This window comes from Nematolebias whitei, chromosome 15 (genome assembly GCF_014905685.2).
Source record: "Nematolebias whitei isolate Nwh7 chromosome 15, NemWhi1, whole genome shotgun sequence".
NCBI lineage: Eukaryota > Metazoa > Chordata > Actinopteri > Cyprinodontiformes > Rivulidae > Nematolebias > Nematolebias whitei.
In genome coordinates this window covers 38,169,331-38,185,234 of record NC_056512.1, presented here as the reverse complement: position 1 = coordinate 38,185,234, position 15,904 = coordinate 38,169,331, and the positions used below count along the sequence as shown (strand labels likewise).

The 15,904-nt window shown below is 43.8% G+C and overlaps 2 protein-coding genes across 2 annotated transcripts in view; one reads left to right on the top strand and one right to left on the bottom strand.

The window, feature by feature from the left end:
* LOC119421826 (nucleoside diphosphate kinase A 2) overlaps positions 1-3,033 on the top strand; it is a 4,228-nt gene extending 1,195 nt beyond the window's left edge. Inside the window, exons 2-5 of the mRNA XM_037689190.1 lie at positions 788-918; positions 1,070-1,171; positions 1,687-1,799; positions 2,796-3,033. Of these exons, the coding sequence (XP_037545118.1) occupies positions 802-918; positions 1,070-1,171; positions 1,687-1,799; positions 2,796-2,913 (450 nt within the window). The 5' untranslated portion in view covers positions 788-801 and the 3' untranslated portion in view covers positions 2,914-3,033. The remainder of the gene's footprint in view (positions 1-787; positions 919-1,069; positions 1,172-1,686; positions 1,800-2,795) is intronic.
* A 4,546-nt stretch (positions 3,034-7,579) lies between these two features.
* LOC119421827 (MBT domain-containing protein 1) overlaps positions 7,580-15,904 on the bottom strand; it is a 14,636-nt gene continuing 6,311 nt past the window's right edge. Inside the window, exons 6-19 of the mRNA XM_037689191.1 lie at positions 15,568-15,647; positions 15,186-15,303; positions 14,893-15,027; positions 13,137-13,225; positions 12,095-12,193; positions 11,891-12,026; positions 11,760-11,815; positions 11,374-11,478; positions 11,157-11,304; positions 10,801-10,883; positions 9,294-9,531; positions 9,146-9,217; positions 8,820-8,996; positions 7,580-7,794 (exon numbers count right to left, since the gene is read on the bottom strand). Of these exons, the coding sequence (XP_037545119.1) occupies positions 7,685-7,794; positions 8,820-8,996; positions 9,146-9,217; positions 9,294-9,531; positions 10,801-10,883; positions 11,157-11,304; positions 11,374-11,478; positions 11,760-11,815; positions 11,891-12,026; positions 12,095-12,193; positions 13,137-13,225; positions 14,893-15,027; positions 15,186-15,303; positions 15,568-15,647 (1,646 nt within the window). The 3' untranslated portion in view covers positions 7,580-7,684. The remainder of the gene's footprint in view (positions 7,795-8,819; positions 8,997-9,145; positions 9,218-9,293; positions 9,532-10,800; positions 10,884-11,156; positions 11,305-11,373; positions 11,479-11,759; positions 11,816-11,890; positions 12,027-12,094; positions 12,194-13,136; positions 13,226-14,892; positions 15,028-15,185; positions 15,304-15,567; positions 15,648-15,904) is intronic.

Sequence of the window (15,904 nt, the reverse complement as noted above, 5' to 3'; positions counted from 1 at the left end):
TGTGATGGACTGGAGACCTGTCCATGTGTCCCTGTGATAGACTGGAGACATGTCCAAGTGTCCTTGTGATGACTGAGACATGTCCAGGTGTCCCTGTGATGGACTGGAGACCTGTCTAGGTGTCCCTGTGATGGACTGAGACCTGTCCAGGTGTCCCTGTGATGGACTGAGACCTGTCCAGGTGTCCCTGTGATGGACTGAGACCTGTCCAGGTGTCCACCGCCTCTCCCACAGTGACTCGTGACCAGAAAAGGAAGAAGCGGATAAGGATGATAGAAAGATGGATGGATGGATGATAAAAATCGTCTGGCATCAGTTTGAGCTGCAGTCAGGACGAGACATGAGACCAGACCTGAGCTCTGCAAACTCACCACCAGAACCAAACCACAACCAGGAGGCCTCAAACACAAAACAGAGTAAAGATGATAAAGTTACAGAACTAAGGTCAAAAAATAACATCTGCTCCAACTGGAAACTCATTTTCACCTCTGATTTGAAAACGGTTCTTCTGCCATGGGGGTGTGGCCTAACTTTACATCCAATGAGACCGCTTATTTACTAACCTGAGTGTGGGTGGAGCCTAATCAGACCAGTGTAGTTGACCAATGATGGCAGACTTTAACAAAATAAACTTGCAAAAAATATCCAGAGAAGATGTTTATAAGTTCAACTAAGAAACCTAAAAGTTCAGTTCAGGAAGGTCGTGTTTGTAAATATCTCAGTGTCGTAGAGCAGGACTTCACCTTCAGGACTCTGAACGTTGATTGATGACCTCATTTCTCTGCAGCCTCCTCAGCAGACATGGAGCGTACCTTCATTGCCGTGAAGCCCGATGGCGTCCAGAGAGGACTGTGTGGTGAGATCATCAAGCGCTTCGAGCAGAGAGGCTTCAAGCTGGTCGCTGCCAAATTCGTGCAGGTAACCATGGCAATGATGAACACCTGTATGTACCTTAGTGAAGGAACAGAGGATGTCTTTTCATTCAAAAACTTCATTTCTTGTTAAACTTGTACTGAATGGCTGATTCACTTGGTTTTTGAGTGACCCCCTTTTCCTGGTTTGTTTTCAGGCCTCTGAAGACCACATGAAGAAGCACTACCTGGACCTGAAGGACATGCCTTTCTACGCAGGACTCTGCAAATACATGTCCTCTGGACCAGTCTTCGCCATGGTAACACAAACACCACCTTCTGCTTTTAGCTCTTTCCGTTGTGTCAGCCGGTCTCTTCACACCAGCTGGGTCTCAAGGACTCTGCTGGTTTTAGCCCCTCACACCTTGGACCCGCAGAGACCAGGTGTTATTTTTAGCTGTCTCAGGGAGACAGAATCTAAACTGAGTCCACAGGACTGACGTGAGTTTTTGTCTCCTAACTGGTTTGAAGCTGGTTTCATTTTGAAAGGGTCTGAGATCCCACTCTGGCTGAAGGGATCCAGGAACCTGTCGGGGTCTCCCTGATCTTCAGAAACCAGTAAACAGGAGCAGAAACCATCTCTTGGACCCACGAGGTTCACACAGTCTGTTTTTTTAAACATCTGATGATTTTAGTCGCGGATGTTTGAAATTGAAACTCTGACCTGATCTGGATCTGAGCTGACTGGTCTGCTGCTGGGTCCGATGGTCCAGAAGAATCCAGACTTCTGGTTCCTCCCACATGACCACAGGGGGGGTCGGTTTGTGTCTTTCAGGTTTGGGAGGGTCAGAACATCGTGAAGCTGGCCAGGATGATGCTGGGTGAGACCAACCCCGCTGACTCCAAGCCCGGCAGCATCCGTGGAGACCTGTGCATCAACATCGGCAGGTGAGGAACCCACCACAACAACGACAAACAACAATGACAATAACAACAAAAACAACGATTACAATGACAACAGCGATGACAACGGCGACGACAACGACAAAAAAAATGATAATGACGACAACAACTACAACAACCTCAACAACAACGTCAACAACAACAACGGTTCACTGCAGGACGTTAACCCTGAAGTTGCATCTGCTCCTCACATCAACAGCAGATTATTAAACAAACAAACAAATCTTCAGCGCGTTTGGTTCAAAACAAACAACAAAATGATTTAATTGTGAAAAATCAGGATATTTTATTAAAGAGAACATTCAGCAAATATTGCAGATGATTCAAACATTTTATCAGAAAATTAACTTTGATTTTTCAATTTTCAGAACTAAAACATCAGAAAACTTTAAAAACCTGAGATTAATAAATAAATCAGAACTAAAGTTTCTGAGAATTAAAGTATTTATGTAAAAAAAAAACTCCGAAAATGTAAATTTAATGTAGCCAAAAATAAGAATTGAATTTATGTAGTAAGAATTTATAATTTAAAAAAATTACAAGAAAAATAAATTCTGAAAATAAATAAATATAATTTAAATTCTGCACTTTTCCTTAAATGATGTGATAAATGAAAAATTTTAAAGTCATATATTGAATATTGTAAAACATTTTATCTCAATAAAAATAAAAGTCTAAAATGGTTTTAAAATGTAATAAACAACCTGTTTAATTAATAACAAGTCATACTCATAAAAGTCATTGATCAGTTAATATTCATGCATTAATTAATTATGTACATCAGTCAATAAGGAAACTTTAATTAGTAATTAGGTCAATAAATCTGTCACTGATTTAACATTAATTATTCACCAATTAAAGAATCATTAACCAGTCAAACAGTGATTAGTAACCAGTTAATAATGACATGATAATAAATAATTAATGTGTTAATAAATAGATCAGTTTTTAATCGATCGGCCTCTGGTCTCGTCTCCTCAGGAACATCATCCACGGCAGCGACACCCTGGAGAACGCCAAGTTGGAAGTCGACCTGTGGTTCAAGGCCGAGGAGTTCGTGAACTGGGCCCCCTGCGCTCAGACCTTCCTGTACGAGTAAACCCCGCCTCCCAACATAAACCACGCCCACTCGTTCTGACTCCGCCCACTCTGCAGCCGATCCTCTGACTTGGTTTTTTTCAATCAAACGCAACATGATCAATAAAGTTTCATGTTAACAGTTTGTGTGTGTTTAATGAAGAGAACCCAGGTCTAAAGAGGTCTGGGTCAGAACTTCTCTGGGTCCAAGATAAGACGAAATAGAACTTTATTGATCCCACAGGAAACTGTTGTGCCAGAGTTTCAGTACAAAGGAACATACACAAGATATAAAAAAATAACAGATATAAAAATACCAACATTAACATCTTAAACAGGTGCAGACAGAAACATTAAAGTGTTTATTGTGGTGCAGGATTAATTTATTGTGCAGAAAGGGGGAGGAGTTGAACAGTTTGAAGGACTTCCTGTGTTGTTCTGTGGAGCACCTCGGTGGTCTCAGTCTACGACTGAAGGTGCTGCGGTAAGAGTCCAGTGTGTCATGCAGGAGTTGTGACATGTTGTTCAGGATCTGGAGCAGATTCCTCTGCTCAGACACCTCTGTCAGAGACTGCAGGTCCACTCCCAGAGCTGAACCAGCTCTCTTCATGAGCTTATTGAGTCTGTTGGCATCAGCTTTCTTCACCCTGCTGCCCCAGCACACCACAGCATAGAAGTAGACGCTGGAGACCACTGAGTGGCAAAACATCTGCAGCATGGTCCTGCAGAGACCACCGAGTGGTAAAACATCTGCAGCATGGTCCTGCAGATGTTAAAGGACCCGAGTCTCCTCAGAAAAAAAAGGCGACTCTGCTCTTTCTTATAGAGGGCACTGGTGTTAGCTGTCCAGTCCAGTTTATTGTCTAGGTGGACCCCCAACCAAAAATAGGTTGCACCATTTGTTGTCAACATAGATCGCGACCCCCCACCTGCACACAGTGAAAGCCAGTCAACTCCACTGGAGAGTCGAGTATATTGTCACAAAGCTAAGTCTCCGTGAAACACATCACTGAAGCCTCCCAAAACAAACGCTGGCTCCTCCTGGGTGCCGCTAGTTCGTCCATCTTATTAAACAGCAAGCGGACAGTCCCCATAATAATAATAATAATAATAAGAAGAAGAAGAAGAAGAAGCCTGGAGAGACTACGTCTCTCGGTTGGCCTGGGAACACCTTGAAATCCTCTCAGAAGAGCTGGAAGAGGTGGCTGTGGAAAGAGATGTCTGGGCCTCCCTGCTCAAGATGCTGCCCCGCAACCCAACTTCGGAACAAGCAGAAGATGATGGATGGATGGATGGATATTAGATGGAAGGTATGGTTTATACTTCCTCTTCTCCAGACGCCATCTTTTTCCTGCTCTGCATTCCCAATGTTTCCTTTTGAGCTCCTCAGGGATTTCATGTTTCTGGCCAAAGACTCGGCTGTGTTGGAGACTGATCAGCTGCTTCCTGGTGTAAACAATGACGCCCAGCGCACGTCCAGAAGGATGGGGGGTCCTCATGCTAAAAAGTACTCCAAACATGATTAAAACCCGGATAAAAGTACAGAAAAAAATGTCATAGTTGTACTTCCCACAGAAACGACACCGTACAGTGCAAGTGGTTTGAAATAGCATAAAAACAATAAACAAGAATAGCAGAAACTCTGGCAGGCAGCCGCTCGCAGGCAGCCGCTCGCAGCAGCCGCTCGCAGGCAGCCGCTCGCAGCAGCGCACTGCATGACTGAGTCTGACCTGACTCGGAGTTTAGGAGCTTATCCTGTCGGAGAGAGGTCAGAGATAAAAACATTCCCTTAAAATGTTCAGTTGGAAGAACTGAAACCGAGAGAAAGTCTGAAGAACCGCTGGGTTTTGGATCGGGGGTTCTGGATTTGTTATGGAGCAGCGACTACTTCCTCAGGCAGCTGAGACGAGATGGACTGGGAAGCTCAGTCCTCACCTCCTTCTACAGGTGTGCAGTGGAGAGCATCCTGTGCTCCAGCATCAACGTGTGGCATGGAGGCTGCACAGCTGCAGAGAGTAAAGCTTTGCAGAGAGTGGTGAAGGCTGCACAGAAGACTGTTGGAGTCAGTCTCCCCACCATCACAGACATCTACACCTCCAGATGCAGGAAGAGGGCCACCTGCATCATGAAGGACACCACTCACCCAGCACAAACACCTTTTGCCCCGCTCCTTTATTGTCATTCTCATCACATGTGGTACATGTGGTGGAACAAAATTGTGTACACAGGGTCTCCGTTACATCCAACAAAAGTATAAATTGTAAAGAAAAACAGTAATAAAATCTAAGATATGAAATAAGAAATGTGCTAAACTAAAAATACACTAAGCACTGGTAGTACCAAAACAATACACCGAACAGCAGCACGAACATGAGTCTGTGTGAGCAGATGAGAACAAATGAACACAGCAACATGAAACAGATCAGCAGCAACATGATGTGATTTTTCAGTGATAATCTTGATTAGAATTTTGTGAGTCTAACAGCCTCAAGGTAGAAGCCGTTCCTCAGTCTAGTGGTTCTACACTTAATGTTCCTCAACCTCCTGCCTGAGGGAAGCAGGATAAAAAGTGTGTGTGCTGGGTGAGTGGGGTCCTTCATGATGCATCATCATCATCAACTTTATTCATAAAGTGCTTTAACAGTAGGCAGAGCTGAAACAAAGTGCTGAACATCAGTTAAAAACAAGATAAAAGAAAGCATAAAAACAAAGCTACAAACCAAGCACACGGTGAACTAAAAACTCAACATAAAACACAATAAAAGGACGAGGTAAACAGATAAAATCAATACCAATAAAAATGATGTAAAATCAAGTCTGAGTTGGGTTGAAGGCCAATGAGTAGAGTCGAGTTTCCAGACGGGTTTTAAACATGGACAGTGAAGGGGCCTGTTGAACTTGCAAAGGCAGAGCGTTCCATAACTTAGTCCTAGTGTGAGTAGTTTGTCCATCAGGGTTTGGGGGATCACGGTGTTGAAGGCAGACGTGAAGTCCACAAAGAGCATACGGACGTAGGAGTCCTTCTGCTCCAGGTGGGTGAGAGCAGTGTGGACCACAGAGGAGATGGCATCCTCTGTTGATTGTGGTATGCGTACTGGTGAGGGTCCTGAGTATGTGAGGGGTTCTGGAGTTATATTGTCCAAATTTGTCTTTGTCTCTCTCTCTGTCTCTCTCTCTCTGTCTCTATCTATCTATCCATCTACTGTATCCATCTATCCATCCTTCCATCCATATATCCATCTACCTTATGGATCAGGAGTTTTCAGGTTTCATGAACCTCATGAGGACCGACAGAAACCCTGATGACACTCAGGAGGGAGGGGAGGGGAGGGAGGGAGAGTGATTTGCTGTGAGTTCAGCTGCCTTCAAAACTTAAAAAAGTTTATTTGGTAAATAAAAAATTGATCATTTAATAAAAGGGACAAAAATATAAGCAAACAAATGGTTGTAAAAAACCTCCTAAATTCTTTTGCAATAAGATTTTATTAATAAAATGTAAAGTTAATTCATCTTACATGAATATTTTTCACAATCATGCTGCCAAAAGAAAATATAAAACTTTAATCAGATTTCTGTTTTGAACATTTTTAACGTTTGTTTGCATCAAGCTTCACATCAGCACAAACATTTACAAACATTTAGTCCTTTTTTTAAAAAGTGGTTTTATAAAAACACCGTTTAATACGAAGAAAAGTTTTTTCTGATATGAAATGAGTCGAAGCTGCCGAACGAATAAAAGTTTAATTATTTCTTTTATCAGGTAGAAGTTATTGTTCCTGGAGCCACAGATTAACGGACAGAAGAACAAATTAGATTAAATTAATTAATTTTATGAGCAGACTCAAAAAATTTTTTTTTTTTATAAAAACACAAGACGAGTTTATAAATAAATTTCCTGACAATCTTCAGGATGAAATAATCCCAGATTTTATTTTAGCTTTTAACTTTCAGGAATAAACACTTATTTGCTTTTGGATTATTTTGTTCATTAGACTTTTATTTTTTTTACTTTAGGTTGGTCGTTTTATCTGTTCTTGACGTTCTTTTAATCTTTGACGGACAAACAGGGACGATAAACAAACATCAAACTTTACAGTAAATTCTACGAGACATTTCTGTCATAGTTTCATTTCCTCTGTGAATAAATTAAATTATAATTCTGATAAACTTCAGTTTTACTGAAGATGTTAAATCAAACACAACTTTTACACGGTTTGAAATAATCTGATAAATTTTGTTTATTTTTTGTGTTTTTGTTCCGTTTTAATCCGGTTTGATGAGGTAAACACGTTTGACGTTCTTTTATAAATCTGAGCGAACTGATGGTTCAGTCAAAATAAAACTTCGTTCTCCACCTTCGTTTTTGAAACTCGGTGAAAATATTTGAACAAAACGAGCAGAAAATCCTTCCGGTTCGATCCTCGAATTTCTCCTTCACAGAATGTTTTTTTTTTTTAATCGAACTTAAACACAGGAGCAGAAATTTTTTTTAAATATACAAACTCTGTTGAAGAAAATGCTCCAAACTGAAGAGAAGCTGGGCGATGGTCTGCGTTTATGATGTTAAAAAGAGACGACGGTTTGTCCACGCAGCACCTGAACGCATCACATGAACACGAACACATCACAAGAGTTCTGACTTTAACACCAACAAACTGAATCGAATCTTCAGTCCACGTCCTTTGCTTCGTGCCGACTCGACACTCGAAAGATAGTTTTTGTTCAGGTGGAGGTAAATGATCCTGAACTCATCACAGTTTCAATCGTTTCGCTCCAAAACAGAAGAAAATGTTTCACTGATCTTTGCTGGACAGGAAGTCTGCCGACGAGCCGTTTGTTTCTGCTCCCACTCTCTGATACGAAGGCTTCGTCCGGCTGCTGTCCTCCACCGCCGCCTGCAGACCTGAACACACAAAAGGTTCTGATCCGTTCAGCAGAAAACACCTCCAAGTCCGAAACATGTGATCCTTCACTGAACGCTGCTTAAAGATTAAAACGTGTTCCTCCATCTGAGTCTGAGATGCACGAGTCCATCAGCTGGTTCTCAAAAACAAACGACTGTCCGGCGGACAACACTGCAGGTGGCGCCACACAACAATACATGACAGGAAGAAGAGACTAAAACCACAAAAGGAGTGATTATATTTCATGTCGGCGAGAGTTGGAAGAGTTTATGCTCTTATAAACGGACTACCTGTCCTAAAGGGAATTCTTGTCAAAATAAAATTGCAGCACCATGGCTCAGTGGTTAGCACTGTTGTCTCACAGCAAGAAGGTCCTGGATTCAATCCCCGATTGGACCTGGGGTCTTTCTGTGTGGAGTTTGCATGTTCTTCTTATGCTTGCGTGGGTTTTCTCCGGGTACTCCAGTTTCCTCCCACAGACCAAAAACATGCATGTTAGGCTGCCTTCAGGTCCAGGCCTCCCTTGTGAAAGAGATCTGTGATCTCAATGGGATTTGCCTGGTTAAATACAGGTTAATAATAAAAGTAAAAAAGAATAAACAGTCATGTGACAAACTAGCTTGTAACTGACTTACTTCCTGTTTGAGCAGTACTTGTCTCATCACTTCCTGTCCCATTCTGTTCTGTCTAATCACTTCCTTTTTGAGTGCTTCCTGTCTCATCACCTCCTATCCCATTACATCCTGTCTAACTACTTCCTGTTTAAGCACGTCCTGTCTGAACACATTTTGTGTGACCACTTCCTGTCTAAACACGCCAGTCTCATTACTTTCTGTCTGAACGCTTCCTGTTTTAACACTTCCTGCCTGAACACCTCCAGTTTGAAAACTTCCAGTCTAATCACTTGCTGTTTGAGTGCCTCTTGTCTGAACACTTCCTGTCTCATTAGTTCTGTTTTCAGAACTTCCTGCTTGAGCACTTCCTGTTGTGTAGCTGTGTGCACATACAAGTGATATGCGTTTACCTGCTCCCCGTTCAGCGTCTGGGTCAGCGGAGGTCAGCTGGGCGGCGGAGGCCGGTGGAGAGGGTGATGGGTAATCGGGCGGAGTCTCGTTCTCGTCTCCTGATAGGCTCCTGAGGACTCCTGTTCCCATGGCAACAGAGAGGCTGACTGGTCGCCTAGCAACGGGTAACTTCCTCTCTGCAATGAAGATTTAACCAACAGGTGTTCAGACGTTCTAAATTGTTTTCTTCTGTAGAACTTTAAGAATTTTTAGGTGAAACATTTCAAAATAAAAACACAAAACACATTTTACTGCAACAGAAGAAACCAGGACAGATGGGACATACTCTTCTTCTGTCCTCTGTACTGCTGAGACTTCCTCCTCTGTTTGGATGCTGCAGACTGCAGGTCTCTGAACCCTGAAACAAACAAAGTCCTCAGAGACCGTGGCTCGCCTGTTCCCCGCCCAGAAAGCCCAGCTCCAGTGATGTGTACCTGTGTTAATGGCAGGAGGCTGAAGCTGGTACCCAGTCAGCTGACACCAGCCCACCGGGTACAAGTCTGGGGATTCACAGTCCACCCACTGGTCATACTCGTCCTCCCAGCCGTCGAAGTGGATCCGCAGCAGCCGGTGGACAATGCGGGTCACTGTGGCGACACAGACGAGCCGAGGCTCCATGAGGTCCACGGCCTCCAGCTTCATTCCGGGAAGGAAACCGTGGTTCGGGACTTCCTGTTGGGACAGATGTCAACATGTTTAATTTTCTTTAAAGGCAACTTCAACGGCTCAGAGGATCATTTTTAAACATGTCAAAAATAATAAACCCTACAGTTAAGGAAACTGGAAATCTCACCTCCCTCACACACACACACACAAAGAAAAGATCAGTCCATAAGTCCTGTGAGCTGGGTAACGAAAAATAAGTCAGGTACCAACTTCCATGTTGGTGTGTGGATGTATATATCTATTGATCAATAGCTAGATATATGTAAACCGATCACTTCTATCATTTAAGGATAGGCTTGTCACTAAAGAGGGCGAGATGGACTTGTACCGATTGACGAGACAGAGGGATCAGGGTGGAAAGGATGTGCAGCAGGTTAGGCTTGTTAAAGATAGGAATGATAATGTTCTAACAAGTGAGGAGAGTGTGACGCGAAGATGGAAGGAGTACTTTGAGGAGCTAATGAATGAAGAGAATGAAAGAAAAAGAAGAGAAGAGGTCATACCAAAAAAGTCCATGCTCAATAATCCAGGTATACAATCCAACAATTTTCAGTCAGGTCATCTGGACTGTTTCTTTTTTTGCTGAAACATTTCACCTTCCATCCAGAAGGCTTCATCAGTCAAGGAAACACACAACACAAAACTGATTCTTCCCCCCCAAAGCAGCTTACTCCAAAGTGGAACAAACCAGTTATGTTGGTGCTAAGATGGTGTCTCTGGCACACCCCCTCCTCCGTTGCCAGCCCTCTTCCTCGTCGACAGTCATGTCAAACTGATGAAGCTTTCCGGATGGAAGGTGAAATGTTACAGCAAAAAAAGAAACTGTCCAGATGACCTGACTGAAAATTGTTGGATTGTATACCTGGATTATTGTGCATGGACCTTTTTGGTTTTGAACCCCCCCTGTGGCTCCTCCGTTGCACCTGGGGGTGGATAAAATGTCTCCCTCCACTCTCCAGGATCAGTCACTCTGCGCTGCCTCGGACAAGAAATAAAAACCTCCATGTTCTTCTCCACAGTGGAACTTCGTCCACTTGAATATCTTGCAGCAAAAACATTTAGGTTCACTTCATTCTGTTTAATTCCAGTCCAGCAAAACACTCATCTCCAGAACTACAAACATTTACTATTCAAACCTCAGGGACATCAGCTTGTACAATTAGTTTTAAACAGAAATGTTCAGTTACGCTGATGACACTCTGCTATTGTTAACAGTGAAGGTATAAAGATGGACTGCCAGACTGGACATTTCTCCTGGAGGTGTGTGGACCTCACCTTGTTGAAGAGGTTGACCGGCGCAGCCACAGACTTGCTCTCCTTCAGATACTCGAACCACCTGAAGGGCAGACTGCAGTAACCTGACAAACCAGAATAGGATGAGTAGAACTGTTCTCTGGTGTCGTCGTGAAAATGTCAGGTGATTTCTGGAGCTTCAGAGCCGACGGATGAATGAAACTGAAGAGTCCACTTTTTCTAAACGTGTCTGGATTTTCCTACGCAAGATTTTATAGAACCATCCCAGATACTCAGAACATATCTAGGATTTTCTTAAACACGTCATGGTTTTATCAAACATGTCATATGGCGTTCATTATGGTCCCTCCCCCAGCGGGGCGGAGCTTTCTCCGTACCTCTGGGGGGCGTCAGATCAATGTTGTTGATCTCACAGAACCCAGCAGGGAAGATGGACGGAGACATGGAGTGATAGCAGAACCAGTCCGAGCCGTCGGCCGCTTCCGAACCGTCAATGCCGATCATCAGATACCCGTCTGCCAGAACCTGATGACGAGAGGTCAAAGGTCACACAGAACCGACGCAGTTCCTGACAGTGGTGAGGGGTTGGCTCACCTTCCTAACTGTGGCCACACAGATGGCAGACAGGTTCAGAGGGTCGATGGCCTCCAGCTTCATCCCGTCTTCAAACCAGGGTCCGCTCTGATCCACCTCCTTCACCTGCAGGAAGTGACATCAGCCCTCAGGTTTCCAAACCAAACCAAAGGAGGCACAACCATCAGGTGATTCCAGGTGTTCTACTGCCCTCGTGAGGTGGAAATGTGAACCAAACACTCGGATGTTAGTTAATGAGGACATTGTTCAGTAAAGTAAAACCTTAACAGGAAGTGTATTTTATTAAAACAAATGAAAACATTATTGCACAGGTGAGGAGATAATGATCAACATTTTAAAACAAACTTCTTCCAGCTGCAGGCGAGAGAAGTTCAGGTGATGCTCACCTTCACAAACAGCTGTCCAGGTGCGTCTGTCTGCCCATCCAGCTTCTTCGTCACATCTGAAAACAAACACACAACTTCAGCGTCGGTCCTTCTTCTCGCCTTGCAGACCCTCACGGTACCGTCTGACCCACCGGATCGTTTGAAACGGTGCCCGATGGACCGAGACCAGCCCACGCTGTGGATCAGCGGGCTGTGCATATGACACCAGAAGTCATCGGAACCGTCATCGCACTCCTCGTACACGAGCCGCAGCCGACCGCCGATCACCTGCGACAAGACCACGGTCAGGAGGAGCTGAGCCGAACCAGAACCACGATGGTCCAACTGACATTCACCTGCTCAACCAGAGCCACACGAGTCCGACACAGATGGGTCTTATCCACCACCTCCACCCTCATCAGCTTCTTGAAGGGAAACTGCATGCTCTCCTGCACCTGGAGGAGCAGATATACTGATGCTCATTAGTTGATTTTTGATATCTTTTTACTTTTGTCAGTTTCAAGTCATTTCAGTCACATTAGTTAGTTTTCTTTCTTTAATAATAATAATAATAATAATAATAATAATAGTATAATATAATAATAATAATAATAATAATAACAATAATAATAATAATAACAATAATAATAATAATAATAAATGTATGAACACGTGTTTGTCTGTGACTTTAAAAAATCTTCCTGCTGAAATAAGAACGTTTACCATTTGGCCCCGCCCACATCATTTAGTATAACTGTCAATCACTGGTGTCTCAGTGAGTCGTTTTTGTTTAGCTATATAATTTAAAATCTGTTGGACGTTGTTAAAAAATGTGTAAATTTCACAAAATGACACATTTTATACAAAATGGCCGACTTTTTGAAGCATTTAGTTCAAACAAGTTTTTCTTGTGGGTCATGAGAGGTAAAATGTGTACAGTACACATTTTCTCAAGTCTTGTTTACAGCGGGGGCGGGACAAAAGTATTAAATATGTTCAGGGGGAGTGGTTTTATATAATTAGCCACACCCAACATATTTGTAGGTGTGGCTTAACTGGAATAAGTTTAGCCCTGGCCTGAGAAAATTTGTGCAGATTGGATAAAATATGTAAGATTTACACGAACATTTAATGTTGTGATGAAATACTGCCAAAGTCACGCTCACCTGCAAACAGTTATCCAAAAGTAGCAAAACGCTAGCTAATAAAGGGAGTACCAATAGGCTAGCTAGAAGCTAAAAGTAACTAAAGGTTGTCTAAAGGCTAAAAGTTGCAAAAAGCTAGCTAAAAGCTAAATATATCTGAAGTTTGGCTCAGAGGTCAACGTAGCAAAAGACTGGATAAACGGAGCCAAAGCTTAGCTAAAACTTTAACCTTCAAATTTAGTTTCTGTGTCACCTTGGATGAAAAGTTCAGCGGCAAAGTTTTAGATCCCGTCAGTCGTTTGATGAGGAAAGTCTTCCAGTTGGTGAACCTGTGCAGAATACCTGAGGACAGACAGAACACCTGCTTTCATCAGCCAATCAGAGGACAGACAGACAGAACACCTGCTTTCATCAGCCAATCAGAAGACTCCATTTCTTATTTTGTTTCAACTTTGTTTAAAATTAAAAACCTACTTTTAAACTAAATGTAGCTGAAAGTTTGGATTGCTGAGGTTCCAACATTTCAATCAGAGCAAATGTGGAATGATGGGCGGAGCCTAATGGCGCTTTGCCACAGTTTCAAATCATCGACTCCACCCCACACCGCACCAGTTAAGGGCCTCTCCACTGTCGGTACCACCCCACTCAGCCCGGTTCATGGGCCCACCTTCTTCGTGGTTCCAAGCGGGCAGCTCCGAGGGGAAGATCTTGACATAAGGAGACAGCAGCCGTTGACTGTCCAGCGGAGATACATCACTGGATGACTTGCCTAGCAAAACTGCAAACTACACATGAACCTCCACTTCCACATTGTGTTGATGGACGGCGCCACAAGAAATGAGCTCATTTACTGAGAGACATCAGCGACGATGGCAGCATGGCTACACACGGACTGATGAGCAGTGCAGAGATAAGCTAAAGTAGTTGGAGTTCGATTATAGGGAGATTAAGGACCACAACAGGTGGAGTGGCTCGAACACAATGACCAGTTATGATCTCGCCCACTTTACATTGACGATTCCACCCACAGCGTGGGGAAACAGGTGACAAATCACCTCCACCTGAGAAGAATCAAGAAGATGAGAGCCAGGTGGAACCGCACTCATCGATGGCAAAGCAGCATAACTGAGTCAATGAAACTGTCCAATCAAAGTTCATGCTCAATAATCCAGGTAAAAATCCAACAATGTTCAGTCAGGTCATCTGGGTGGTTTCTTTTTTTGCTGAGTCGTTTCGTCCTTCATCCAAAGGACTTCTTCAGCCTGAGGGGCCACCAAACAAACTGATTCCCACAAACAGCTCACTCCCATAGTGGGAAAAAAACAGTTTGCTGGTGTGCCATACACTTTAGAGTGTGCTGTTTGTAGGAATCAGTTTGTTTGGTGGTTCCTCAGACTGAAGAAGTCCTTTGGATGAAGGACAAAACGTCTCAGCAAAAAAGCCACCGTCCAGACCAGACAGCCTGACTGAACATCATTGTCCAGTCAGAACAAGCTGCAGGAACGGTTCTATGTGAAGCGAACCCAACGGTGGAGGCTGCACAACCAGAACAGCTTCATGTTAGTAAAATCGTCCGTTTGTGTTATTTTCACTTCATATTTTAATATTTGTGAGTAGAGGAGTGCTGGCGAAGAGGTTAGAGAAGGTGGGCCTGTGAACGGAAGATTGCCGGTTCAACTCGCGGTATCGACAACATCAAAATGTGGGTGGAAGAGGTGAAGCACCCACACCTGCCTCCACCCTCATTTGCCCCACTCTGGGCCCTTGAGCAAGGCCCTTAACCCCCACCATCTGCACCCCGGGGCGCCCTAGATGGCAGCTCTCTGCTCCACACAGAGGGCTGTGGTAGCTCGGTGGTCTGTGGTTGTGTCAAGAAGGACATCTGGTATAAAAATAATTGGCAAATCTTCGTGCAACTTAGTTTGCTGCGGCAACCCCCGAAGAAGGAGCAGCTGAAAGAGAAAAAACAAAAAAATATATTTGTGAGTAAACTGGGAAGCATCTCTTACTCTGAGGGGGGACCAGAGGTTTTCCTCCAGCTGCACACCAGCCGACAGGGTGGATGTCAGGAACGCACAGGTTCAACCAGAAATCTCTGGTGACGTCGCTGTCGAAGCCTTCGTAACGCAGTAAGGCCTTAAAACCTGCAGAACCACACGTTACAAGTCAGGTTCCTTGAAAAAGAACTGGAGGTTACCGGACTGCAGGAGCTGGATGACAGCACAGAAAACATCGTCAGGCAGGACGACATCGGTACCACGGGTCGTATGTCGTGTCCCAGTTCTGGTTCCTATCTGCTTACCAGCCAGTTTGATGATGCTGGCAATCCAGTAAACCTTCATGGGTAGACCGCTGTCAGTGTTCAGGACTTCGACCCGAACTCCTTCGCTTATGTCGTCCCATGACTTCCCCATCGGGACCTGAAACAAACAAAACAACAACGTCAACATAAACAAACTGCAGACACACACACAGAACCCGCTGGCGTGTCATCTAACAGGACGGAACAGATCAACCACAGCTCAGATCCATTCCTTACACGATCAAACGTCATCGTTAAAGGTCGATCTTTTTAAAGAAACAAAATCTTCAGTCGTTCTTCTTCGCATCTCTTTTATTCTGTTTGTTGGAACATAAAGAATCTGGAACAATCTGCAGTAGTTAAGAGTTTCTGCTGAGCTCACATGTTTGAAGCAGCTGACCGGCGCTCCCGTCACGTCTCCATCTCCGAGGTAACGGCCCCAGTCGAACATGTCCACAGGGACTGAAGGACAAAGACATGGACAACCTCAGACAGGACGTAGACTACAACTGAAGCAGCTCAGGATGAGTTAAAGACACGGAGACCAGCAAGTTCTAACAACCACAAGTTAAACTGGGACTAAACTAGAAGTTAAACTGGAACTAACCCAGGAGTTACAACTGTGACTAAACTAGGAGTTAAACTGGAACTAACCTAGGAGGTTAAACTGCAACTAAACTAGGAGCTAAAGTGGGACTAAACTGTGACTAAACTATGAG